The sequence below is a fragment of the Anas platyrhynchos genome, chromosome 17, assembly GCF_047663525.1.
Source record: "Anas platyrhynchos isolate ZD024472 breed Pekin duck chromosome 17, IASCAAS_PekinDuck_T2T, whole genome shotgun sequence".
Classification (NCBI taxonomy): domain Eukaryota; kingdom Metazoa; phylum Chordata; class Aves; order Anseriformes; family Anatidae; genus Anas; species Anas platyrhynchos.
Genome location: NC_092603.1, coordinates 1,963,452 through 1,989,189, shown reverse-complemented (window position 1 = coordinate 1,989,189; position 25,738 = coordinate 1,963,452). Strand labels below are relative to the sequence as shown.

General features: G+C 56.3%; 3 protein-coding genes across 4 annotated transcripts; all 3 read right to left on the bottom strand.

Annotated features, from left to right (window-relative positions):
• Positions 1-644: 644 nt before the first annotated feature.
• Positions 645-3,401, bottom strand: LOC139998838 (butyrophilin subfamily 1 member A1-like). Its single transcript, XM_072024701.1, has 7 exons — positions 3,377-3,401; positions 2,911-2,931; positions 2,497-2,517; positions 2,236-2,256; positions 2,088-2,108; positions 1,897-1,929; positions 645-1,719 (listed from the first exon to the last, which is right to left on the bottom strand). Exons 1-7 carry the CDS (start codon positions 3,399-3,401, stop codon positions 1,088-1,090), a joined length of 774 nt encoding a protein of 257 aa, XP_071880802.1. The 3' UTR covers positions 645-1,087.
• Positions 3,402-3,779: 378 nt separating this feature from the next.
• LOC139998899 (butyrophilin subfamily 3 member A2-like) lies at positions 3,780-6,570 on the bottom strand. 2 transcript variants are annotated; one of them, XM_072024877.1, is made up of 5 exons: positions 5,902-6,569; positions 5,625-5,747; positions 4,879-5,226; positions 4,115-4,396; positions 3,780-3,990 (listed from the first exon to the last, which is right to left on the bottom strand). In XM_072024877.1, the coding sequence occupies exons 1-5, from the start codon at positions 5,930-5,932 to the stop codon at positions 3,812-3,814; spliced, it is 963 nt and encodes a 320-aa protein (XP_071880978.1). In that variant the 5' UTR covers positions 5,933-6,569; the 3' UTR covers positions 3,780-3,811. The 2 variants fall into 2 exon arrangements, with proteins under 2 accessions (XP_071880978.1, XP_071880977.1); XM_072024876.1 differs by having other exon boundaries at positions 5,625-6,570.
• Positions 6,571-18,490: 11,920 nt separating this feature from the next.
• On the bottom strand, positions 18,491-23,754 carry LOC139998894 (butyrophilin subfamily 3 member A2-like). Its single transcript, XM_072024857.1, has 10 exons — positions 23,314-23,754; positions 22,075-22,422; positions 21,310-21,591; positions 21,076-21,180; positions 20,852-20,872; positions 20,176-20,196; positions 20,062-20,082; positions 19,915-19,935; positions 19,724-19,756; positions 18,491-19,546 (listed from the first exon to the last, which is right to left on the bottom strand). The coding sequence occupies exons 1-10, from the start codon at positions 23,627-23,629 to the stop codon at positions 19,305-19,307; spliced, it is 1,410 nt and encodes a 469-aa protein (XP_071880958.1). The 5' UTR covers positions 23,630-23,754; the 3' UTR covers positions 18,491-19,304.
• Between the last annotated feature and the right edge of the window lie 1,984 nt (positions 23,755-25,738).

Here is a 25,738-nt window from a genome sequence, read left to right as displayed (position 1 = left end):
GACGAGGACTCTGCTCACTCCTCTTCTCCCCCCAGCAGGTTAAACTCCCCTCCCTGGAGACAACTACCCCGCAGGTAAAGGTGTCCCCATCCCCGTCCACTACGGCGAGGGGCGAATCACCCCATCTCTCACCCTTTGTATCCCCCCCTTACCCAGGCAGCATCTGAGGACCCCCAGACGGACACCTCCTGGCAACGGCGGCTCCCGGTAGGACCCATCTCCTACAATAAAAATGCTCCACAAGCCCCGCTGGTGTCTGTGCAGAGTTCTGGGGACAGGGCAGAGGCTCACACACTCCTACGGTGTCTCACCAAGAGTATCGGGTGTGCGGGGGCCATGGCATGGGACCCCAAAGTGCCAAGTGTGCCATGGGGTGCCTCAGGCATGGCACTGCTGGCCGGCCGAGGGAAGGGATCGTCCCGCTCTGCTCGGCCTGCTGCGGCCTCGCCTCGAGCACTGCGTGCAGCTGTGGGCACTGCAGCAGACGAAGGGCGTGAAACTGTGTGAGAGCCTCCAAGGGAGGGCTACGAGGATGGCGAAGGCTCTGCAGGGCAAGGCGTGTGAGGAGACGGTCTGCTGCAAGACGCCTTCCCAGGCAGCAAGGCCTCAGGACACAAAGCACCCAGGAAATGCCACTGCCAGACTCCATCTTCCTGTACAAAACTTTATTTGCCACAGTCCTGTTGCTGCTGGGCCTTGATGTGCTCCAGAGGAGGGAACAAAGAGCCCCCACAGGCTGCTCATGCTCAGCACCAGGCACAAAGCAAGGGTCAACCCCAACCTAGGAGGCAAAGGTGGTCTGCAATGGCTGGCAGAATATGGTGACCACATCCCTTGCCCTGGGGTCTTCAAGCAGTGCAAGCAGAGGGGAGAGGAGCGTGGAGAGCTGCTGCAGCCCTTGTGCTGCCCGCTGGGGCTCAGAGGCAGGGTGAGACCCATGGGTGCCAGCAGGGCTTGTGCCCCAGCACAGGAGCCGCATGCAGGACAGAGCCCAGGGGCTGCAAGGGGCCTGGTTCCTGCTTGCAGCATCCCAGCCCTCCTCCAGCAGCAGGGAGGAGCGCGGGGCAGCCCCTGGCCCCACTGCCCCTCATTCCTGTGGTGCTGCTCCTGCAGTATGAAGGAGAGGTGATGCAGGAGTGTCTGGAGAAGGGCAGGAGCTCCCCAGGGCTGGGGAGAGGGTCTGGGGGGTGTTGTCCCTTAGGCACAGCTGAATTCTCTTTGTCACCAGAAGGAACCAGGGGTGGATTTTCTCCCCATTGAAGGAGACTGCTGTGAAAGTGAAGATCTCGACCCCATTGTCAGCGTTGATAAAAGACACCTGTCCCTGGGTACAGTCCAGACAGACCCAGATCCTTGTGGGGTCAGGGGACAGGGACAAGGGGGTGGGAGGAGATGTGAGAGACTTGAGCTTCCCCTTATAGTACAGCACAGCCCAGATCCCTTCTTCAGGTCTCATGTTGATCCACTTCTTTCTCTCCATAGAAGCCCTGGCCACCCCCACACCCCATCCTGAATACTGTAGCTGCTCTCCCTCCACCTCCACCAACCAGCAGTGCCTCCCCTCTCTGAACTCCTCACGGCCCAGCACACAGCACCAATGGTCAAATCTCTCCGGTGTGTCAGGAACCTGCTGCCGTTCACTTTCTCGTCTCACACTGCTGTTGTCCTGAGACAGGACAAGCTGGGGATGAGCCGTGTCCGGATCCAGGGTCACCTTCACTGCAGGGACAGAAGGAGCCAGGCCATCAGGGGCAGAGCTCAGCCCTGGGCAGGCTTTCCCCAGCTCGGGGCCAGGAGCTGCCCCACGGGGCAGGAGATGGGGCACCTCTTGGCTCCTGAACATGCCCCACCAGGGGCAGGAGGAGCACCTCAGAGGGCAACCCAATGCACACCTACCTGTATTTTCAGGCAGCAGAAACTTTCTCCATGCTGGAAGGAGAGAGGAGAGCTGGTCACAGCCCACGGCTGGTGCCCAGTGGGTGTGGGCAGGGTGAGAGGCCAGCCCTGGGCTGCTCTGTCCCAGCTGCCCACCCTCCCCTGCACATCGCTTTGGTGTTGCCCTTGGGTCTGAACACCAGGAGACTTACCCAGCTCTGCAGCTTGTTTCTCTACAAATGAAAGAGAAAAGGAAAATATAAGCAGAAGGCACAGTTTCTGATTCTCTCACTATGATGGCTTTTTTTTTTTTTCCTTTTTTTTTTTTTTTTTCTTTTCTGTTTGGAGAGCGAGACTTACCCAGCTCTCCAGCTTGTTCATCTACAAACGAAAGAGAAAAGCAATGCATGGATGAATAGAGTCTGCTTCTCATCAATGACTGCTACAAACCAAAGACCCCAAATTCCTTCAGTTGTGGGTGGGGGGGGGAAGAGCGACTCACCCAGTATTGCAACTCTTTCCTCTGGAAAAGAAAAGCAAAAGGAATGCATGATCAGAAGGAAAAAATTCTCATCCATTGTCTACACTGCAAATTCTTACAGTTCAGGGATGGACACTCACCTATCTCTGCAGCTTGTTTCTCTACAAAGTAAAGAGAAAGCAAATTATGAGTAGAAAGCACAGGTTCTGATTGCATAATTCTCAGTATGATGCCTTTTTTTTTTTTTTTTTTTTTGCCTTTTTGTTTGTTTGTTTGTTTGTTTGGAGAGTGAGACTTACCCAGCTCTGCAGCTTGTTCATCTACAAACAAAATAGAAAAGCAATGCATCGATGAGAGGAGTCAGTTTCTCAACAATGACTGCTACAAACCAAAGACCCCTAATTCCTTCAGTTGGGGGGAGGAATAAAGACTCACCCAGTCTTACATCTTTTTCCTCTGGAAAAGAAAAGCGTAAGAAATGCATGATCAGAGGAAATAACTTCTCATCTATTGTCTACATTGCAAATTCTTACAGTTCAGGGATGGACACTCACCTATCTCTGCAGCTTGTTTCCCTGGAAAAGAAAAGGAAAGAGAAAAGCAATGTATAGTCAGAGGGGAGTATGCCCGTGGAAAGACACCAAATGCCTTCTCTTTGGGGAAGGAGACTTACCCAGCTTTGCATCCTTTTTTGCTGCTATAGAAAAGCAAAAGGAATGAAAGGTCAGAGTGGAGAGACTTATACCAAATTATTGCTTCCATGGCTAGACCCCAATTTTTTTTTGCTCTCATGCAGGGCTGCAGACCACCTTGCTCCCAGACTTGCAGGAACCAGACTAACAAGGACCAGGTCCCAGCATTTTGAAAGTCTTGTATCATTAAGGACAGACACTTGTGCAGCTCTCTGCACCGTCCCACCAAAACACAAGGGGAAGTGAATGGGGACGGGTGGAGGACGTCCCTGTCCCAGAAACGTCAGTGCAGAGTGGGGCAGCCCTGCAGCTCGCTCCCCATCCCCACCTTGATCCCCGTTCCTTTCAGCCATCCTGGCCGTGTCCCGTGCCCAGGGCAGCTCCAGCCCCAGCACTCCCCACTCCCACCCCAGGCTCCAGCTGCTCCTCCAGCACCCCCGAGCCACCAGCACACAAGCCCCCAGAGCCCACCCAGACCAGGCCGTCCCACACGGACACCACTTCCCCAGGGGCTGGGGGCAGGGACTGCAAGGACTCACCCAGCTCTCGCCTCTGTGCCGCTGAAAAGCAAAGGCGGAGGAAGAGGTGGTGAGCAGAGCAGCTTGGTTGCTGGGTGGGAACATGTGCAGGGGGGCTGCGCCTCGCCACCATCCCCACACTGCAGCCATGCTCCCTGGCCTCCCACCCAAGAGCATCCTAAGGCCTTTGGCATCCCCAGGAGAACATTCCCTTCCTCCTCCTACGCACCTCCCTGGGCCAGGGCTCAGCCCCGCTCCACACCCAGGGGGATCCCTGCAGAACACCTCCCTCTGCTCCATCCCTGCGCTGCCAGCTTACCTTGCTTTCGAAAGAGATAAACACCGAGGCCAATGGACACAGCCAAAAGCACGAGGACCAGAGCCAGAGCCACCATCCAGGGCTGGGCGTTGTGGAAGAAGGGAGCTGAGAGAAGGCAGCATGAAAAGGGCTGTGTTTACATGCCTGGGATTAGAAGAGCAAGACCCAAACTTCTCCTGGGTCAGGAGAAGTGCAGGGGCCAGGAACACCTCACCCTGGCCATTTGTACCTGCGATGTGCAGGGATGATTCCCGCTCCTGCTGGAGGCGGCTGCTCCTGACCACGCAGGACAAGGGCCCCTCCACGCTCCCGGTCACGATGACGGCACCTTTGATTTCAAAGAGCCCCTCCTGGTCCTGGGAATGCGTCTGGGAGACCGAGGACAGGTGCTGCTCGCGAGCATCCCTCCACAGCAGCTGCGGCAGCGGGTACCAGCCGGCCGATCGACACAGCACCCGGACGCCTCTGTCCTCGTAGCCCCCCAGGGAGAGGTGGGGGTCAGCGCCTGTAGCTGGGGGAAGAGCGCGTGGCTGGGGCTTGACTTGGGGAGGGATTCATTTCAAGGCAAAGACCCCATCTGCTCCCATGCCAGACACAGCCCAGGACAGCCATGGTCACAGGGGCTCAGGGACCGGGCTCTCCACGGAGCCACTCTCACCCCTAACCCACACCTATTGTTGGCACAGCTGAAGGACCTGCTCAGCAACCTGTGCCCATTGTCCACACAACACCATGGGGATGGAGTTCAAATAGCGTCCCTGAGACTGAATTAAATCATTGCATTCATGCAGCTTTCTCTCAATAAAAAGCCTGCAAGGACACAGGTGTACTTCTTGGTGGACAAGTGCTCACTTACAGAGGAGAAGCCTCATCACACTCTACTGTTTCCAGGGCCTCGTAGATGGCCATGAATATGGGACCGGGTCCTGGGTGGGACACACAGACCCGGGGACACCTGCACCACCCCTTGGATGTATCACCCCAGCCACTAACCTGACACCTCCAGATGCACCGTTGCTTCGTCATAAGTATCAGCATCTCCCACAGTGCAGAAGTACTGGCCATCATCAGAGGGTCTCAGCCCCGTGATTTTCAAGTCCAGGCTTCCAGCAGAGAGACCATCTCTGACCAGCTCTGTCCTCCCGGCATATGCCCCCATCTGCTCCCCATACAGGTCCTCTCCATTGCGGTAGTGGTGCACTGTCTCAGAGAACTTGGCCCGGATCCACCTGACGTCCAAGCTGCGAGCATCGCGTTGAGGGGACAAGTGGCAGGGCAGCACAACATCCTGCCCCACGGTGGCAGTGACAGGGTGTCCTGGTCCCACCAATCTGAGCTGGGCTGGGCAATGGAGAAGGGCACAGAGAGGTGGTGAGATTTTGCCATTGTAAATTTAGGGGCAGTGAGTGACAAAGGGCGTGAGTTGGTGCGTGCTGCGTCCCCCGTGTCTCATGGGAAACCACCCGGGAAACAGGAGAGGGAGAGGGAGGACGTGCAGGAGAAGGAGGTGTGCTGGGAGTGGGAGCCCTCTCTGCAGCATTCGGGCAGGAGAAGAAGATGCCAAAAATGGCAGTCAAGGCAGCGCCCATATTGTGTGAAAGAACCAAAGGGAAAGTGAAACCCAGCAGGGACCGAGCTGTGGGCTCTGGTCCCCCTACCCTGGAGCCGCTCCCCTGCCCTATGGCAGCACATCTGCATGCACAGAGAGGAGAGCCCCCAGCAGCCCCGCAGGATCCTACCTGAGCCCAGCTGGAGAAGGTGCAGAGTGAGGAGGGAAGTCAGGAAGCCTCTGGCATGGCCGGTGAGGCTGGGGCGGCCGCAGAACCTGTAGAGCCCCATCTGTGCTGCAGCGGGAGCAGGATCTGGGGGTAGAAGAGTAAGGTACTGAGGGGCTGCAGGCCTGGGCACAGGGAGCCACGGCCAGCAGCGCCTTGGGCAGGGCACTGAGCCTGCGCTTATCATGGAGTGGGGGACACAGAAGGCAGCCCCAGGTGTTCTTCTCCAAGGCAGTCTCACCAAAATAGTCGTCCCTCACAGCACCCACCATAGCTGCAGGAACTAGAAGGCTACACGTGACTTCACCGACTTGTGCTCAGCTCTTGCCTGCAGTAAACATCTGGGAGGAGCCCTGACCCTTGGGGGATGGGTGCAAGATGCTGCAGGGCAGAGCGACATCGGAGGCTGCAGGGAAAGAGGCACAGCTGGCTGCTGAGCATCTCAGTGCCACCCTTTTCCCAGGGTGGTGGGGACAAAGAGCCAGCCCCACTCCCGGCTCTGTCCATCCCAGTGGAGGCAGAAATGGGCAGACCTTTTGCCCTCTGGCAAGCAAAGCCCTTCTGCAGCACGGTGGAGACTTTGGTGTGGAAATGGCTTCCAAGGACCAGAGGGACAGCTTCTGCATGCAGCTAGGATGATGACATGGATGAACTGTTCTTTAAGGAACTATGCGATGGCTCAGAATCTGCTGCCCTAGTCCTTATCAGGGTGAATTCATATGGCTAAAGCTCAATTTGAGTTGAAGCTTGACAGAACTGTTGGGGGAAATAAAACTGAGTTTTATAAGATATCTAAAGAGCAAAAGTAGAACCGGAGAAAACAGTGGTCCTTTACTTGATGGGGATGGTCTCCTCACAAACAGGGACATGTTTAATGCTTTTTTTGCCGTTGTCTTCAACACTGACTCTGGCTCTGGGACCCCAGTTGCCCTGAGCTGGAGGACCGTGAGAGCAGGAATGATAAACTCCCAGCAAATACTGAATTAGCATGCAATTTGCTCCTACAGGTGGAGACTATAGGGCCTGATGGGATTCATCCCAGAGTACCAAGAAAACTGGCTGATGTCATCATGAAATCCTGTCCTGGTTTCAATTAGGATAGAGTTAATTTTCCTCCTAGTAGCTGGTAGAATGCTATGTTTTGGCTTAGGATGAGCAGAGTGCTGATAACACGCTGATGTTTCAATTGTTGCAGAGCAGTGCTTACACCAAGCCAAGGACTTTTCAGCTTCTTGCTCTGTCCTGCCAGCGGGCAGGCTGGGGGACCTATAAATGTTCCCAGTGCAGTATAGCCTTGAAGAGAATTCAGTCTACGTAGCCCATCTCAGGACTCACTGGGGACAACCCCCTTATCCCTGCTCCGACTGCGGGGAAGCCTTCTCTGAAAGCTCGGCGTTCAACCAACATTGGAAAAAGCACTTGGTAGGGAAACCCCATCAGTGCCCTGACTGCAGGATGGGCTTCACTGTACCCTCAGCCCTCCTCCTCCACCAGAAAAGCCATGTGGAGCCTAACTTTTACTGTTCTTCCCAAACAACCCTCTGAAGATTACATCTGTGAATTGAGGAGGACCAGGCATGCAGCTGTTGGTCATGGCATAGCTTCTCGTAGCGCTTAGGGAATGTGGTGGTCAGTCAGTCCCTGGCCCTGGGATGGCTTTGGGGATGGTGGGAGCCCAGTGGGATGTAGGATAATTGGCTGAGAGGATGGTAGGCCTGCAGTGGGTGGAGGGTTTTGAGGTTTGGGGTTGGTGAGAGCCCAGTGGAATGGAGGATGATGGGGTATTGGAGATGATGAGACCCCACTGGGGTGAAGGTGGATGGGGTTTGTGGTGGTGGATCCCCACTGGAGTGGAGGACAATGAGGTTTTGTGATGGTAGGACCCTGCTGGGATTAAAGAGGATGGGGTGTGAGGATGGCGGGATCTCAATGGGATGAAGGATGATGGGATTTTAGGATGGCGAGACCCCACGTGCATGAAGATGGGTGGTTGGGTGTGGAGACCACTCAGCTTGGCATTGAGAACCAGATGGAGGAGAGCATCTGTGTCTCCTCATTGTGTAGCTGGGTTCAAAACCTATTCTTAGCTTCCCACCTTCATATAGTTAAACCTTCAAAGAGGCCAAGGGAGTCCTGCAGCCACGGAGGCTCCCTCTCACTGAGGTTTGGTCTGTTTGGATCACCTGCTTCTATTGGATGCAGTGTCTTCCGAACGCATTTCCTTCCCCTGTTTCTGCACTGTGTCTGCTCCTGATTTTAATGCTGCGAGGTTTAAAACATGCTGCAATGAATTTGGCTCGAGAATGTCAGCTTGTTTCCCTGCTTGCTTTTAAACAAGGTGCAAAAAGTGGCACTGGTTTTCTGGGAGTGCAGGATTGTTACTAATTGCTGAGGGTTGGTGAAGCTGGCCCCATGGCTCCTGCAAGCCCATTTCTGGCTGAACCCTGCCCTGAGCAGTGGAAAATAAAACAGCCACGGGAACAACTTGGGTGGTGGAAGGGAAATATGGGACATGGAGATGGCTTGAAAGGACCTGACGGACAGCTTTAAGGTTGACGCCACCTGCTGCCTCTTCTTGGAGGACTTCAAAAAGCTGGTGATGCACCCCCACAGCCACAGCCTATGCCGAGCCTTTGTGATGGGAGGATGGAAGCTCTTGATGATCCACTTGTCCCAGATGGGTCATTACCTTGTCTAGCTCATGGCATGGTAATGACCCAGCTGGGACAAGGGGGTGCCAGGGAACAGATGGAGAACCAAGGGGCAGTTGGCGCTTTGGTTCCTCCTGGCTCTGACTCTCAGGACCAACACCAAGGAGAGGTCTGCTGCAAGACGCCTTCCCAGGCAGCAAAGGCTCAGGAAAGAAAGCACCCAAGAAATGCCACTGCCAGACTCCATCTTCCTATACAAAACTTTATTTGACACAGTCCTGCTGCTGCTGTGTCTTGCATGGATGTGCTCCAGAGGAGGGAACAAAGAGCCCCCACAGGCTGCTCATGCTCAGCACCAGGCACAGAGCAAAGATCAACCCCAAACTAGGAGGCAAAGGTGGCCTGCAATGGCCGGCAGCACACGGTGACCACATCCCTTGCCCTGGGGTCTGCAAGCAGTGCAAGCAGAGGGGAGAGGAGTGTGGAGAGCTGCTGCAGCCCCTGTGCTGCCCGCTGGGGCTCAGAGGCAGGGTGAGACCCGTGGGTGCCAGCAGGGCTTGTGCCCCAGCACAGGAGCCGTGTGCAGGGCAGAGCCCAGGGGCTGCAAGGGGCCTGTCCCCTGCTTGCAGCATCCCAGCCCTCCTCCAGCAGCAGGGAGGAACACGGAAGAGTTCCTGGCCCCACTGCCCCTCATTCCTGCAGTGCTCCTGCAGGATGAAGGAGATGTGATGCAGGAGTGTCTGTAGAAGGGCAGGAACCCCCCAGGGCTGGGGACAAGGTCTTGGGGGTGCTGTCTCTCAGGCACAGCTGAATTCCCAGTGTCCTTATCCAGAACCAGGGGCGGAGGCTCTCCCCATTGAAGGAGACTGCTGAAGTGACGATCTGGACCCCATTGTCAGCGTTGAAGAAAGACACCTGCTGCTGGGTACAGTCCAGACATACCCAGATCCTCATGGGGAGAGGGGACAGGGGCAAGTCAGTGGTATCAGATGTGAGAGACACGAGCTGCCCGTTAATGTACATTACAGCCCAGATCCCTTCTTCAGGGCTCATGTCGATCCACCCCTTTCTCTCCACAGAAGCCCTGGCCACCCCCACAGCCCACCAAGAATCCTTTAGCTGCTCTCCCTCCAACTCGACCAACCAGCAGTGCTTCCGCTCTCTGAACTCCTCACGGCCCAGCACACAGCACCAATAGTCAAATCTCTCTGGTGTGTCAGGAACCTGCTGCTGTTCACTTCCGCATCTCACACTGCTTTTGTCTTGAGACACAACAAGCCCGGGATGAGCCGTGTCTGGATCCAGGGTTACCTTCACTGCAGGGACAGAAGGAGCCAGGCCATCAGGGGCAGAGCTCAGCCCTGGGCAGGCTTTCCCCAGCTCGGGGCCAGGAGCCGCCTCACGGGGCAGGAGATGGGGCACCTCTTGGCTGCGGAACATGCCAAAGCAAGGGCAGGAGAAGCAATGCAGAGGGCAACCCAATGCACACCTACCTCTACTATGAGGCAGGACAGACCTTCTCCGTTCTGTAAGGAGAGGGGAGAGCTGGTCACAGCCAACGGCTGGTGCCCAGTGGGTGTGGGCAGGGTGAGAGGCCAGCCCTGGGCTGCTCTGTCCCAGCTGCCCACCCTCCCCTGCACATCGCTTGGTGTTGCCCTGGGGCTCAAGGACGGGGACACTCACCCAGCTCTGCAGCTTGTTCCTCTGAAAAGGAAAATAAGAGCAATGCATTTATGAGAGGAATCAGGTACTTATCAAGTGGCTCCTACAAAGGAATGACCCCCAGTTCCTTCAGTCCTGGGGGTAGGGGGCAGGAAAAGAGAGACTCACCCAGTCTTTCAGCTTTTTCTTCTGGAAAAGCATAAGGAATACATGATCAGAGGGAAAATCTCATCCCATGTCTATACCACAAATTCTTTCAGTTCATGGATGGATACTCACCTATCTCTGCAGCTTGTTGCACTGGAAAAGAAAGAGAAAAGCAATGTACGGTCAGAGGGGAGTATGCCCATGGGAAGACACCAAATGAATTCTCCTTGGGGAAGGAGACTTCCCCAGCTTTGCATCCTTTTTGGCTGATATAGGAAAGCAAAAGGAATGAATGGTCAGAGTGGAAAGACTTTCACCACATTGCTTCTTCCATGGCTAGATGGCTAGACCCCAAATTTTTTTTGCTGTCATGTATGTGCACAGACCAACCTGCTCCCAGACTTGATGCAATCAGTCTAACAAAGACGGAGGCCCAGCTTTTTGCAAGACTTGTAGCAGTAAGGACAGACTCTTGTGCAGCTCTCTGCACCATGCTACCAAAACACAAGGGGAAGTGAATGGGGATGGGTGGAGGACGTCCCTGTCCCAGAAGTGTCAGTGCAGAGTGGGACAGCCACAAAGCTCGCTCCCCATCTCCACCTTGATCCCCGTTCCTTTCAGACATCCCAGCCATATCCTGTGCCCAGGGCAGCCCCAGCCCCAGCACTCCCCACTCCCACCCCAGGCTCCAGCTGCTCCTCCAGCACCCCCGAGCCACCAGCACACAAGCCCCCAGAGCCCACCCAGACCAGGCCCTCCCACACAGACACCACTTCCCCAGGGGCTGGGGGCAGGGACTGCAAGGACTCTCCCAGCTCTCGGCTCTATGCCGCTGAAAAGCAAAGGCAGAGGAACAGGTGGTGAGCAGAGCAGCTTGGTTGCTGGGTGGGAACATGTGCAGGGGGGCTGCGCCTTGCCACCAGCCCCACGCTGCAGCCATGCTCCCTGGCCTCCCACCCAAGGCCCTGTAGTGGGTTTACGTGGCAAGGTTTTGGTAGCAGGGGGTCATAGGGGTGGTTTCTGTGAGAAAGATCTAGAAGCTGCCCCTTGTTTGGGAAGGGCCCCATTGTTTTCCAAATCTGAGCCAATAAGCGATGTTGTTTTGCGCCTCTGTGAGAGCATATTTAAGACAGGGAAAAAATGCTGCGCCACACAGCAGCCGGGAGAGTCAAGGGAGTGAGAAACAGCCTTGCAGGTGCCAGGGTCAGTGTAGAAGGAGGGGGAGAGGTGCTCCAGGCGCCGGAGCAGAAGTCCCCTGCGGCCTGTGGTGAGGACCATGGTGAAGCAGGATGTCCCCCTGCAGCCCATGGAGTACCACGGTGGAGCAGGGTTCCGCGCTGCAGCCCGTGGAGGAGACCACGGTGGAGCAGGTGGCCCTGCACCGACGGAGGCTGCCGCCTGTGGAAGACCCCTGCCGGAGCAGATTCCAGGCCGGACGTGTAGCCCGTGGAGAGGAGACCACACAGGAGCAGGTGATCTGGCAGGAGCTGCTGCCCGTAGGGGAGCCAGGTTGGAGCAGTTTGATCCTGAGGGATTCAGCCCGTGGTACGGACCCATATCTGGAGCAGTTCTGCAAGAGCTGCTGCCTGTGGGAAGCCCACGCCGGATCAGTTCATCAAGGACTGCATCCCGTGGGTGGGACCCCACAGCACAGGGGACGAGAGTGACCGAGAAGGAGCGGCAGAGAAGAAGTGCTGTAGACTGACCATAACCCCCATTTCCCCGTTCCACTTTGCCGCTCGGGGGGAGGAGGTGGAAGAGGGTGGATGGGGGGAGAGGTGCTTTTGTTTTTTTTTCATTTGTTTCTCACTTCTCTAGCTTGTTAGTAATGAGCAATAAATCTTACTATCTGTCTTCTTATGCTGAGTCTGGTTTGCCCGTTACACTAATTATTGCGTGATTTTCTCGTCCTTATCTCAATCCTTGAGCCCCTTTCACATATTTTCTCCCCATTCCTCTTTGAGGAGGGGGAGTGAGAGAGCGGCTGTGGTGGAGCTCGGCTGCCCACTCGAGCGGAACCACGACAGGCCCCTTGCTCCAGACCCAGGGGGTCCCTGCAGAACACCTCCCTCCGCTCCATCCCTGCGCTGCCAGCTTACCTTGCTTTCGAAAGAGATAAACACCGAGGCCAATGGACACAGCCAAAAGCACGAGGACCAGAGCCAGAGCCACCATCCAGGGCTGGGCGTAGTGGAAGAAGGGAGCTGAGAAAAGACACCAGGAAAAGGGGTGTGTTTACATGCACGTTGCTGGAAGAGGAAGACCCAGACTTCTCCCGGGTCAGGACAAGTACATGGGCCTCACCCTGCCTGTGCCATTTGTACCTGCGATGTGCAGGGATGATTCCCGCTCCTGCTGGAGGCGGCTGCTCCTGACCACGCAGGACAAAGGCCCCTCCACGCTCCCAATCACGATGACGGCGCCTTCGATTTCAAAGAACCCCTCCTGGTCCTGGGAATGTGTCTGGGAGACTGAGGGCAGGTGCTGCCCGCGAGCATCCTTCCACAGCAGCTGCGGCAGCGGGTACCAGCCGGCCGATCAACACAGCACCCAGACGCCTCCGTCCTCGTAGCCCCCCAGGGAGAGGTGGGGGTCAGCGCCTGTGGCTGGGGAAAGGAGAGTGGCTGGGGCTTGACTTGGGGAGGGATTGAGTTCCAAGGCAAAGACCCCATCTGCTCCCATGCCAGACACAGCCAGGCCAAACACGGCCCCAGGGACTCTCTGACTGGACACTTCATGCACTCACCCTCAGCCCAAAACCACTCCAGCTGTTGCAGGACCCAGAGAGCAGGGCTGCACAATGCCAGTGGCCCCAAATCACACAGAAAACCCAGGTACCGAGTTCCAGGACCTCCAGGCAGCATCTCTGCACCAAGCCATCCTGGTTCAAAAACCCCAAGATATCCAGGCAATGTCTCATGTCTCTCCCAGCATAGAAAGCAAAAGTAAGGCAGACATCCGGCTGCTCAGAGGACTCTGCAATTCTCCCTGTGTGCTGTTTGGTCCCATTGCTGACACAGCTGAAGGTGCTGCTTAGCAGCCTGTGCCCAGTGCCCTCACAATATTATGATTATTGTCTTCAAAGACACCAGTGAAAACTGACAAAACTCTCCAGGGAGCTCTCTCCACAAATATTACCTCCACATCCATGGGCATGCTCCATGCTGTGAAACAGCTGAAACATTCAAAGGACATGTAAACTCTGCCCTGGCAGCATCACCCCAGCCACTAACCTGACACCTCCAGCTCCACAATGGCTTCGTCATAAGCATGACCATCTCCCACAATGCAGAAGTACTGGCCATCATCAGAGGGTCTCAGCCCCATGATTCGCAAGTCCAGGCTTCCAGCAGAGAGACCATCTCTGACCAACTCTGTCCTCGCAGCATATGCCTCCATCTGCTCCCCGTACAGGTCCTCTCCATTGCGGTAGTGGTGCACTGTCTCAGAGATTTGGTCCCGGATCCACCTGACCTCCAAGCTGTGAGCATCGCGTTGAGGGGACAAGTGGCAGGGCAGCACGACATCCTGCCCCACGGTGGCAGTGAGAGGGTGTCCTGGTCCCTCCACTCTGAGCTGGGCTGGGCAATGGAGAAGGGCACAGAGAGGAGGTGAGATTTTGCGACAGTAAATTTAGGGTCAGTGAGTGAGAAAGGGTGAGCTGTGTCTGAGTTGGTGCTTGCTGCATCCCCTGTGTCCCATGGGAAACCACCGGGTAAACAAGAGAGGGAGAGGGAGAGGGAGGACGTGCAGGAGAAGGAGGTGTGCTGGGAGTGGGAGCCCTCTCTGCAGCATTCGGGCGGGTGAAGGACACAGAAAGGGCAGGCAAGGCAGCAGGCATATTGTGTGAAAGAACCAAAGGGAAAGTGAAACCCAGCACGGGCAAGCTGTGGGCTCCAGTCCCCCCTTTCCCAAAGCTGCTCCCCTGTCCCACAGCAGCAAGTCTGCATGCACAATGGGGAGAGTCCCCAGCAGCCCCGCTGTATCCTACCAGAGCCGAGCTGGAGGAGGAGCAGAGTGATGAGGAAAATCAGGAGGCCCCTGGCATGGCCGGTGTGGCTGGGGCAGCCCCAGCCCCAGGGGAGCCCCATCTGAGAGAGAAGTCCCCCAGGGGGCAGTTGGCCCCCCAGGGGTTTTTTTCCAAGCCAAGAGAGATGTCCCTCACGGCACCCAGCAGAGCTGCAGAAAGTACAAGGCTCCACCCAACTTTCCCAACCTTTGCCCAGTTCCTGGCTGCAATAACCCTCCTGGAGCAGCTCTGCCCCTAGGGGAACGTCTGGGGAGCTCTGCAGGGCTGGCACCACCATCCCATTGCAGCTGGGTGTCCAGTCCACTGCCTTTAGCAAGCACGAGTTGCTTGACCCCAGTGGGGGCCTCTCCAGACCTCCAGGGAAAGCCAGTGGCTAAGGTTGTTCATCTCCATGCATGCAAGGAGGAATCAAACTGTGAGCAATGGGAAAATGTGGAGAGATGGCAGTGAAGAGCTGAGCAGAATCGGAGGCTGCAGGGAATGGGGCACAGCAGGGTGCTGAGCCCAGAGGTGCCACCCTTTGCCCAGGGTGCTGAAGGCAAAGTGCCAGTGCCTCTCCCGGCTCCAGTAAAGCAACTGTGGCAGAAGGTTGGCTCAGATGGGCAGGGACCTTCTTCAAGAGCTTAGGTGGATAAGGAAAACTCCTGTTTGCTGGAAGGGAAGTCAGGCAACATGGAAAGACTACAGAGGTACTGTTTGCTTTTGTAGGGAGAAAAGTCATATGGCCAAAGCTCAATTTGAGTTGAATCTGGACAGTACTGTGAAGGGAAATAAAATGCTTTTTTTTTTTTTTTTTTTTTTTCCTTTAACTCTCTTAACAGCAAAAGTAGGATGAGAGAAAGCATCGGTCTGTTACTTGATGGGGATGGTCAGACGGGGTCATTCACAGAGATGTTTGATGCTTTCTTTGCCTTTGTCTTCAACACTGATGCTGGGCTGTGGGACCCCAGGTGCCTTGAGCTGGAGGACAGCAAATGAAGGAACGATATATTCCCAACAACCCCGAATTTGTGTGGGATTTGCTGCTCCAGATGAATGCATACAATACTATAGGGCCTGATGGGATTCATCCCAGAGTACAAAGAGATCTGGCTGAATGCATACATCTTCCCCTCAAGGTCCTTTCCTTCACCATGTCTGTGGCCTTTCTCTGGACACTCTCCAATAGTTTCACGTCCTTCTTGTACTGTGGTGGCCAGAACTGCATAGAGTCCTCGAGGTGAGGCTGCAGAGCGCAGAGCAGAGCAGGACAATCACCTCCCTTGACCGACTAGCAATGCCGTGCTCGATGCACCCCAGGATACAGTTGGCCCTCCTGGCTGCTCGGGCACACTGCTGGCTCATGTTCAGCTTGCTGTCAACCACAACCCCCAGATCTCTCTCTGCAGGGCTGCTCTCCAGTGTCTCATCCCCCAGTCTGCACGTATAGCCAGGGTTGCTGTGTCCCAGGTGCAGGACCTGGCACTTGCCTTTGTTAAACTTCATGCAGTTGGTGATTGCCCAGTCTCCAGTCTGTCCAGATCTCTCTGCAAGAGCTTTCCACCCTCAGCCGAGTCAACAACTCCTCCCATGGGATGCCGTCCTTCCAAAACTGATCCTACATGGGCTTCCCACAGGCAGCAGCTCTCCAGCAACTGCCCCAGTATGGGTCTGTAGTATGAGGTACATCTGTCAGGAGCAAACTGTTCCAATCTGGATAACCCATAGGTTGCAGGTCCCCCCAGACCTCCTGATCCTGCGGGGGCTCCTCTCCATGGGCTGTGGCTCTGGCCTGGGGCCTGCTCCTGCAGCTCTCCATGGGCTGCAGCCTCCTCCAGGCCCCTTCCACCTCCTGCACCGGGGGCTCCTCCATGGGCTGCAGTGTGGAGATCTGCTCCACCTGTACTCCCGCTCCATCCACTAACCGCCTCAGTCCCCTAACGTCCCATTTGATAGCCTTCAGGCTTCTCTCTTCATTGTCATCACTGCCAGCCTGGACTATCAAAAGAGGAGAGCAGTCCTGAGGCGTGGAGTCGACTTCCTGAGTGTAGGCATCCTCCTGGCTACACTTTCTACCTCTTCCTCAGCTCCCGGTCCCTCAAGCTCCAGGGCCTCAAACCTGTTGTGGAAGGGCACCTGGGAAGGTGGGGCCTTTTGGGGAGGGGATCACCTGCGATGTCGAGCAGGGACCTGTCTCCATTCCTCCTCAACTCCCAGGTGCCGTCCCTCTGCCCGACAGCGACAGGGGAGGGGGTCCACCCCCATTTGGGGTGTCTCACCCTGGTACCTCTCCTTCTGGCCCTGCAGGGAGTTCCCCACCACTCTATCTCCCGCTCTCACTCCCTGATAGCCCTCAACCTCTCCACCTCCTCCTTGAGTTCTGCCACCAGGTGGACCAGGTCATCCACCTGCTCACACCTCACGCACACACAGTCTCTCTTCCTGCCGCAGATGGCAGCAAGAGGCTCAGACGCTCCCTGCACCCAGAGACCTGAACTGGTGCATTTTTGAGCGGGCAGTCAGTCTGGGTGTGTACAGACTTGCTACAGAGAGCACTGTGCCTGGTGGAGACCATTGCAGCCTAGCTAGAAGTAGACCACCGTTAGAGGAGTTGTTCATATGGGCGGGGAGGAATGCTCTGCCCTCCCTGCTCACCCTCCCTGCATGAACTGCCTGCCACTCCCTTCTGATGCGCCATGCCCTGTTTGCCCACCTTGGTCGCTGCATTCCTTGTCGTCGGACTTCTCAGGGGTTGCTTTTGAACGGCCAGGCACGGGGCCTTGCTGGCTCTGCCTACGCCTTGTTAGCCTCCCTCGAAAGGGCTGCTGGGTCCTGGTGTCTCCCTCAAGTGGGCTCGATGCTGGAAGAAAATAACCCTGCCCATCGGATCCCCTGCTCTGCTGCAGAAAGAATCTGCCCTGCAGCTAATTGCTTTGGCAAGATGTTGCAACGGACATTGCATGGGGGTGTTGCAGAGCATGCTGCGTGAGGACGTCACAGGGGGATGTTACATGCAGCACTGAACAGCTCATTGCATTGCCCTTTGCAAGGGGATGTTGCACAGAGCAATGCCTCTTGCAGGGTGTGGCACAGGAGCGTTGCACAGGGCATCTTGTGAGCATCGCATGGGGATGTCGCGTATGACATTGCATGGGACAATGCCTAGAACTTGCACAGGGCGTTTCATGGGGAAGAGGCATGGGGAAGTTGCGTGGAGCTTTGCACAGGGCATTGCATGGGAGCGTTGCAAGGAACATTGCGTGGAGACGTTGCACAGGGCAGGGAAAGGGGCTCTCCCACCACTGACACCATCCCCATCCCTGCTCCAGCGCAGCCCCAAGTCTGCATCATCCCCGCGGCGACGGGGAACGCCAGTGTGCCCGTGCGCCTCAGCTGCCACATCTGGGGCTTCTACCCCCCTGAGGTGACCGTCATCTGGCTGCACAACGGGGACATTGTGGAGCCCAATGACTACAACCCCATCTCCGCCATCCCCAATGGCGACTGGAGCTACCAGACGCAGGTGTCCCTGCTGGTGGCCCCGGTGGCAGGCGACACCTACACGTGCTCGGTGCAGCACGTCAGCCTGCAGGAGCCTCTCCTGGAGGACTGGAGTGAGTGGAGAGGTGCAGGACCGCAGCCGGATGCCGGCGGTCTTGGCTCCTTGCTGCCACTCACCCGGCCGTGTCCCCACAGGTCCCGGACTGATGCCAGAGGTGACGATACTGGTGGTGGTGGCCACTGTGCTGATGGTGCTGGGACTTGGCTTCTTTCTCGCTGGCGTCTACCGCTTCAGGGCCAGGCAACGACCCCACAGGTAACGGTGTCTCCATCCCCGTCCCCATTGGCAAGGGGCAAATCACCCCATCTCTCGCCCTGTGTGTCCCCCCCTTCCCCAGGCAGCATCTGAGGACCCCCAGACGGACACCTCCCGGCACCGGTGGCTCCCGTTTGGCCCCATCTCAGACCCGATGCCGTGGTGCTGACAATAAAGATGCTCCACAAGCCCCGCTGGTGTATCTGCAGTGTTCTGTGCACTGGGCAGAGGCTCACACACTCCTACAGTGTGTTACCAAGAGGAACGAGGTTGTGGGGGACATGGCATGGGACCCCAAAGGGAAGGGATCGTCCTGCTCTGCTTGGCCTGCTGCGGCCTCGCCTCGAGCACTGCATGCAGCTGTGGGCACCTCAGCAGACGAAGGGCGTGAAACTGTGCGAGAGCCTCCAAGGGAGGGCTACGAGGACGGCGAAGGCTCTGCAGGGCAAGGTGTCTGAGGAGACGGTCTGCTGCAAGACGCCTTCCCAGGCAGCAAGGCCTCAGGACACAAAGCACCCAGGAAATGCCACTGCCAGACTCCATCTTCCTGTACAAAACTTTATTTGCCACAGTCCTGCTGCTGCTGGGCCTTGATGTGCTCCAGAGGAGGGAACAAAGAGCCCCCACAGGCTGCTCATGCTCAGCACCAGGCACAGAGCAAGGATCAACCCCAACCTAGGAGGCAAAGGTGGCCTGCACTGGCCAGCAGCACACAGTGACCACATCCCTTGCCCTGGGGTCTGCAAGCAGAGGGGAGAGGAGCGTGGAGAGCTGCTGCAGCCCCTGTGCTGCCCGCTGGGGCTCAGAGGCAGGGGGAGACCCGTGGGTGCCAGCAGGGCTTGTGCCCCAGCACAGGAGCCACGTGCAGGGCAGAGCCCAGGGGCTGCAAGGGGCCTGGCCCCTGCTTGCAGCATCCCAGCCCTCCTCCAGCAGCAGGGAGGAACACCGGGCAGCCCCTGACCCCACTGCCCTTCATTTCTGTGCTGCTCCTGCAGAACCAAGGAGAGGTGATGCAGGAGTGTCTGGAGAAGGGCTGGAGCTCCCCAGGGCTGGGGACGGGGTCTGGGGGGTGCTGTCCCTCAGGCACAGCTGAATTTCCCATGTCCACAACAGGAACCAGGGGCGGATGGTCTCGCCATTGAAGGAGGCTGCTGTGAAAGTGAAGATCTCGACCCCATTGTCAGCATTGATAAACGACACCCGCTCCTGGGTACAGTCCAGACAGACCCAGATCCTTGTTGGGACAGGGGACAGGGACAAGGGAGTGGGAGGAGATGTGAGAGACTCGAGCTGCCCCTGATAGTACTGCACAGCCAAGATCCCTTCTTCAGGGCTCATGTTGATCCACTTCTTTCTCTTCACAGATGCCCTGGCCACCCCCACAGCCCACCATGAATCCTTAGCCACTCTCCCTCCACCTCCACCAACCAGCAGTGCTTCCGCTCTCTGAACTCCTCACGGCCCAGCACGCAGCACAAATAGATAAATCTCTCTGGTGTGTCAGGAACCTGCTGCCATTCACTTTCCCGTCTCACACTGCTCTTGTCCTGAGACACAACAAGCTGGGGATGAGCCGTGTCTGGATCCAGGGTCACCTTCACTGCAGGGACAGAAGGAGCCAGGCCATCAGGGGCAGAGCTCAGCCCTGGGCAGGCTTTCCCCGGCTCGGGGCCAGGAGCTGCCCCACGGGGCAGGAGATGGGGCACCTCTTGGCTCCTGAACATGCCCCAGCAAGGGCAGGAGAAGCACCTCAGAGGGCAACCCAATGCACACATACCTCTATTATGAGGCAGGACAGACCTTCTCCATGCTGGAAGGAGAGGGGAGAGCTGGTCACAGCCCATGGCTGGTGGCCAGTGGGTGTGGGCAGGGTGAGGGGCCAGCCCTGGGCTGCTCTGTCCCAGCTGCCCACCCTCCCCTGCACATCGCCTTGGTGTTGCCCTGGGGCTCAAGGATGGGGACACTCACCCAGCTCTGCAGCTTGTTCCTCTGAAAAGGAAAATAAGAGCAATGCATCGATGAGAGGAATCGGGTTCTTATCAAGGGGCTGCTATAAAGGAATGCCCCCCAGTTCCTTCAGTCCTGGGGGGAGGGTGCAGGGAAAGAGAGACTCACCCAGTCTTTCAGCTTTTTCTTCTGGAAAAGCATAAGGAATACATGATCAGAGGGAAAAACTTCTCATCCCATGTCTATACCACAAATTCTTTCAGTTCATGGATGGATACTCACCTATCTCTGCAGCTTGTTGCACTGGAAAAGAAAAAGAGAAGCAATGTACGGTCAGAGGGGAGTATGCCCATGGGAAGACACCAAATGAATTCTCCTTGGGGAAGGAGACTTCCCCAGCTTTGCATCCTTTTTGGCTGATATAGGAAAGCAAAAGGAATGACTGGTCAGAGTGGAGAGACTCACCACATTGCTGCTTCCATGGCTAGATGGCTAGACCCCAAATTCTTTTGCTGTCATGTATGTGCACAGACCAACCTGCTCCCAGACTTGTAGTGACCAGACTAACGAGGACCGAGGCCCAGCATTTTGCAAGACTTGTAGCATTAAGGACAGACACTTGTGCAGCTCTCTGCACCGTGCCACCAAAACACAAGTGGAAGTGAATGGGGATAGCTGGAGGACGTCCCTGTCCCAGAAGCATCAGTGCAGAGAGGGGCAGCCCCACAGCTCACTCCCTGTCCCCACCTTGATTCCCTTTCCTTTCAGCCATCCCGGCCGTGTTTTGTGCCCAGGGCAGCCCCAGCCCCAGCACTCCCCACTCCCACCCCAGGCTCCAGCTGCTCCTCCAGCACCCCCGAGCCACCAGCACACAAGCCCCCAGAGCCCACCCAGACCAGTCCCTCCCGCAGGGACACCACTTCCCCGGGGGCTGGGGGCAGGGACTGCAAGGACTCACCCAGCTCTCGGCTCTGTGCCGCTGAAAAGCAAAGGCGGAGGAACAGGTGGTGAGCAGAGCAGCTTGGTTGCTGGGTGGGAATATCTGCAGAGGGGCTGCGCCTTGCCACCATCCCCACGCTGTAGCCATGCTCCCTGGCCTCCCACCCAAGGCCCCTTGCTCCAGACCCACGCGGGTCCCTGCAGAACACCCGGCTCTGCTCCATTCCTGCGCTGCTAACTTACTTTTCTTTACAAAGAGATAAACACCGAGGCCAATGGACACAGCCAAAAGCACGAGGACCAGAGCCAGAGCCACCATCCAGAGTTGGGCGTTGTGGAAGAATGAAGCTGAGAAAAGGCAGCAGGAAAGGGGCTGCATTTCCATGTGCGCAGATGGAAGAGCAAGACCCAGACTTCTCCTGGCTCAGGAGAAGTGCAGGGGCCAGGAACACCTCGTCCTGGCTGTGCCATTTGTACCTGCGATGTGCAGGGAAAATTCCCTCTCCTGCTGGATGCGGCTGTTCCTGACCACGCAAGACAAGGACCCCTCCACGCTCCCGGTCACGATGACGGCACCTTCGATTTCAAAGAGCCCCTCCTGGTCCTGGGAATGTGTCTGGGAGACCGAGGGCAGGTGCTGCCCGCGAGCATCCCTCCACAGCAGCTGCGGCAGCGGGTACCAGCCGGCCGATCGACACAGCACCCGGACGCCCCCGGCCTCGTAGCCCCCCAGGGAGAGGTGGGGATCAGCGCCTGTGGCTGGGGGAAGAGCGTGTGTCTGGGGCTTGACTTGGGGAGGGATTCAGTTTCAAGGCAAAGACCCCATCTGCTCCCATGCCAGACACAGCACAGACCAGCCATGTCCCCAGGGGCTCAGGGACTGGACACTTCAAGGATCCACTCTCACCCCTAACCCACACGTGTTGTTGGCACAGCTGAAGGACCTGCTCAGCAACCTGTGCCCACTGCCCACACAACAGCATGGGAATGGAGTTCAATGAGGGTCCCTGAGATTGAATTAAATCATTGCATTCATGCATCTCTCTCTCAATAAAAAGCCTGCAAGGACACAGGTCTACTTCTTCCTGTACAAGTGCTCACTGACAGAGGAGAAGCCCCATCACACTGTACTGTTCGAAAGGCCACGTAGATGGCCATGAGGATGGGACCGGGTCCTGGGTGGGACACACAAACCCGGGGACACCTGCACCATCCCTTGAATGCCTCAACCCAGACACTAACCTGACACCTCCAGCTCCACAATGGCTTCAGCATAAGTATCAGCATCTTCCACAGTGCAGATGTACTGGCCATCATCAGAGGGTCTCAGCCCCGTGATTCGCAAGTCCAGGCTTCCAGCAGAGAGACCATCCCTGGCCAACTCTGTCCTCCCAACATATGCCCCCATCTGCTCCCCGTACAGGTCCTCTCCATTGCGGTAGTGGTGCACTGTCTCAGAGAACTTGTCCCGGATCCACCTGACCTCCAAGCTGCGAGCATCGCGTTGAGGGGACAAGTGGCAGGGCAGCACGACATCCTGTCCCACGGCGGCAGTGACAGGCTGGCCTGGTCCCTCCACTCTGAGCTGGGCTGGTGTGAGAAACAATGTTGTGTTTTTGCAGCAGAGAATTATTTTTCTGCATTCCAAGGTAATTGTGTAGTCATAATAAGGAGAAATGCTAAGAAGCTAAGTGGACCGTAGAAGGTCTCACTGTTCCAAAATAAGGTAGAAGCTTGAGAAAAAGAGGATGAGCAGTGTGAGAACAGGAAAGCAAAGATCACAAGTTCTCAAAATATGAGAAAGGAATAATTAAAGTGTTGAAAAAAAGAAAGAAAGAAAGAAAAATTATACATATATGGTATAGAAGACCATATATTGTGTCTTGTGAACCTTTAGGGCTCATCCAATGAGGAAACAGGGGAGGTGATCAGGTGTTGGGTAATGGGGAATAAAAGGTTCGGATTTGTTTACTAAAATGTGCTCCTGATTGGCAGGACCATTGCAATCGTGAATAAAAGAGCGTCACAGAAGTTCCTGTCTGAAGAAAACTATTTGAGATGTTTCTGACACTGGGCAATGGAGAAGGGCACAGAGAGGAGGTAAGATTTTGCCATCGTAAATTTAGGGTCAGTGAGTGACAAAGGGCGTGAGTTGGTGTGTGAGTTGGTGCGTGCTGTGTCCCCCGTGTCCCATGGGATATGACCGGGGAAACAGGAGAGGGAGAGAGGGAGGACGTGCAGGAGAAGGAGGTGTGCTGGGAGTGGGAGCCCTCTCTGCAGCATTCGGGCGGGTGAAGGAGACACAGAAAGGGCAGGCAAGGCAGCAGCCATATTGCGTGAAAGAACCAAAGTGAAAGTGAAACCCAGCACGGGCGAGCTGTGGGCTCCAGTCCCCTCTTTCCCATGGCCGCTCCCCTGTCCCGCAGTAGCAAGTCTGCATGTACAGGGGGGAGAGCCCCCAGCAGCCCCGCAGGATCCTACCTGAGCCCAGGCGGAGGAGGAGCAGAGTGACAAGGGAAGTCAGGAGGCCCCTGGCATGGCAGGTGAGGCTGTGGTGGCCGCAGGCCCAGGGGAGCCCCATCTGAGAGAGAGGTCCCCCAGGGGACAGGTGGCCCCCCAGAGGTTTTTCTCCAAGCCAAGTTAGATCTCCCTCACGGCACCCAGCAGAGCTGCAGAAAGTACAAGGCTCCGCCCAACTTTCCCAACCTTTGCCCAGTTCCTGGCTGCAATAACCCTCCTGGAGCAGCTCTGCCCCTGGGGCAATGTCTGGGGAGCTCTGCAGGGCTGGCACCACCATCCCATTGCAGCTGGGTGCCCAGTCCACTGCCTTTAGCAAGCACGAGGTGCTTGACCCCAGTGGGGGCCTCTCCAGACCTCCAGGGAAAGCCACTTGCTATGTTCGTTCATCTCCATGTATGCAAGAAGGAATCAAACTGTGAGCAATTGGAAAATGTGGAGAGATGGCAGTGAAGAGCTGAGCAGGATCGGAAGCTGCAGGGAATCGGGCGCAGCTGGGTGTCGAGCCCAGAGCTGCCACCCTTTGCCCAGGGTGCTGAAGGCAAAGTGCCAGCCCTGATCCCATCTTCATTAAAGCAGCCATGGCAGAAGGTTTGCTCAGATGGGCAGAGACCTTCTTCTAGAGCTTAGGTGGATGAGGAAAGTTCCTGTTTGCTGGAAGGGAAGAGAGTCAACATGGAAAGACTACAGAGGTACTGTTTGCCTTTGTAAGGAGAAAATTCATATGGCCAAAGCTTAATTTGAGTTGAATCTGGACAGTACTGTGAAGGGAAATAAAATCCTTTTTTTTTTTTTTTTTTTTTTTTTCCTTAATCTCTCTTAACAGCAAAAGTAGGATGAGAGAAAGCATTGGTCTGTTACTTGATGGGGATGGTCAGACAGGATCATTCACAGAGATGTCTATTGCTTTCTTTGCCTCAACACTGATGCTGGGCTGTGGGACCCCAGGTGCCCTGAGCTGGAGGACAGTGACTGCAGGAATGATAAAGTCCCAAGAAACCCCGAATTTGTGTGGGATTTGCTGCTCCAGATGAATGCATACAAGACTACAGGGCCTGATGGGATTCATCCCAGAGTACTAAGAGAACTGGCTGAAGGCATACATCTTCCCCTCTAGGCCCTTCACCATCTCTGGGGCTTTTCTATGGACACTCTCCAATAGTTTCACGTCCTTCTTGTACTGTGGTGCCCAGAACTGCACAGAGTCCTCGAGGTGAGGCCGCAGAGCGCAGAGTAGAGTGGGACAATCACCTCCCTGGGCCAACTAGCAATGCCGTGCTCGATGCACCCCAGGATACAGTTGGCCCTCCTGGCTGCTAGGGTACACTGCTGGCTCATGTTCAGCTTGCTGTCAACCACAACCCCCAGATCTCTCTCTGCAGGGCTGATCTCCAGTGTCTCATCCCCCAGTCTGCACATATAGCCAGGGTTGCCCCATCCCAGGTGCAGGACCCAGTACTTGCCTTTGTTAAACTTCATGCAGTTGGTGATTGCCCAGCTCTCCAATCTGTCCAGATCTCCTTGCAAGGCCTCTCCACCCTCAGCCGAGTGCACAACTCCTCCCATGGGATGCCGTCCTTCCAAAACTGATCCTATATGTGTTTCCCACAGGCAGCAGCTCTCCAACAACTGCCCCAGTATGGGTTTGTAGTATGAGGTACATCTGTCAGGAGGAAACTGTTCCAGTCTGGGTCCCCCACGGGTGGTAGCTCCCCCCAGACCTCCTGATCCTGCGGGGGCTCCTCTCCATGGGCTGCAGCTCCTGCCTGGGGCCTGGATTTGTGGGGCTCTCCATGGGCCACAGCCTCCTCCAGGCCCCTTCCTCCTCCTGCACTGGGGGCTCCTCCACGGGCTGCTGCATGGAGATCTGCTCCACCTGTACTCCCGCTCCATCCACTAACTGCACAGTCCCCTAACGCCCTGTTTGACAGCCTTCAGGCTTCTCTCTTCAGTGTCATCACTGCCAGCCTGCACTGTCAAAAGAGGATAGCAATCAGAGGGGCAAAGAGTTTGGGAAGCTTTCTGGCAATGTCTCTGACCCTGGTCCCAGGGAGGCAGCACACTTCTTTATGGGTAGGGTCAGGCTGACAATTAGGGCCCTTTGTTCCCCTGAGAAGGGAGTCGCCTACAACAATCACCCTTCTTTCTGTCCTGGTGGAGGCAGTCCTGAGGCGTGGATTTGACTTCCTCACCCTAGGCATCCTCCTGGCTACACTTTCTACCTCTTCCTCAGCTACTGGTCTCTCAAGCTCCAGGGCCTCAAACCTGTTGTGGAAGGGCACCTGGGAAGGTGGGGCCGGCAGAGGGTGGCATCGCCTGCGATGTCGAGCAGTGACCTGTCTCCATTCCTCCTCAACTCCTAGGTCCCCTACCTATGCCCAAAATCGAC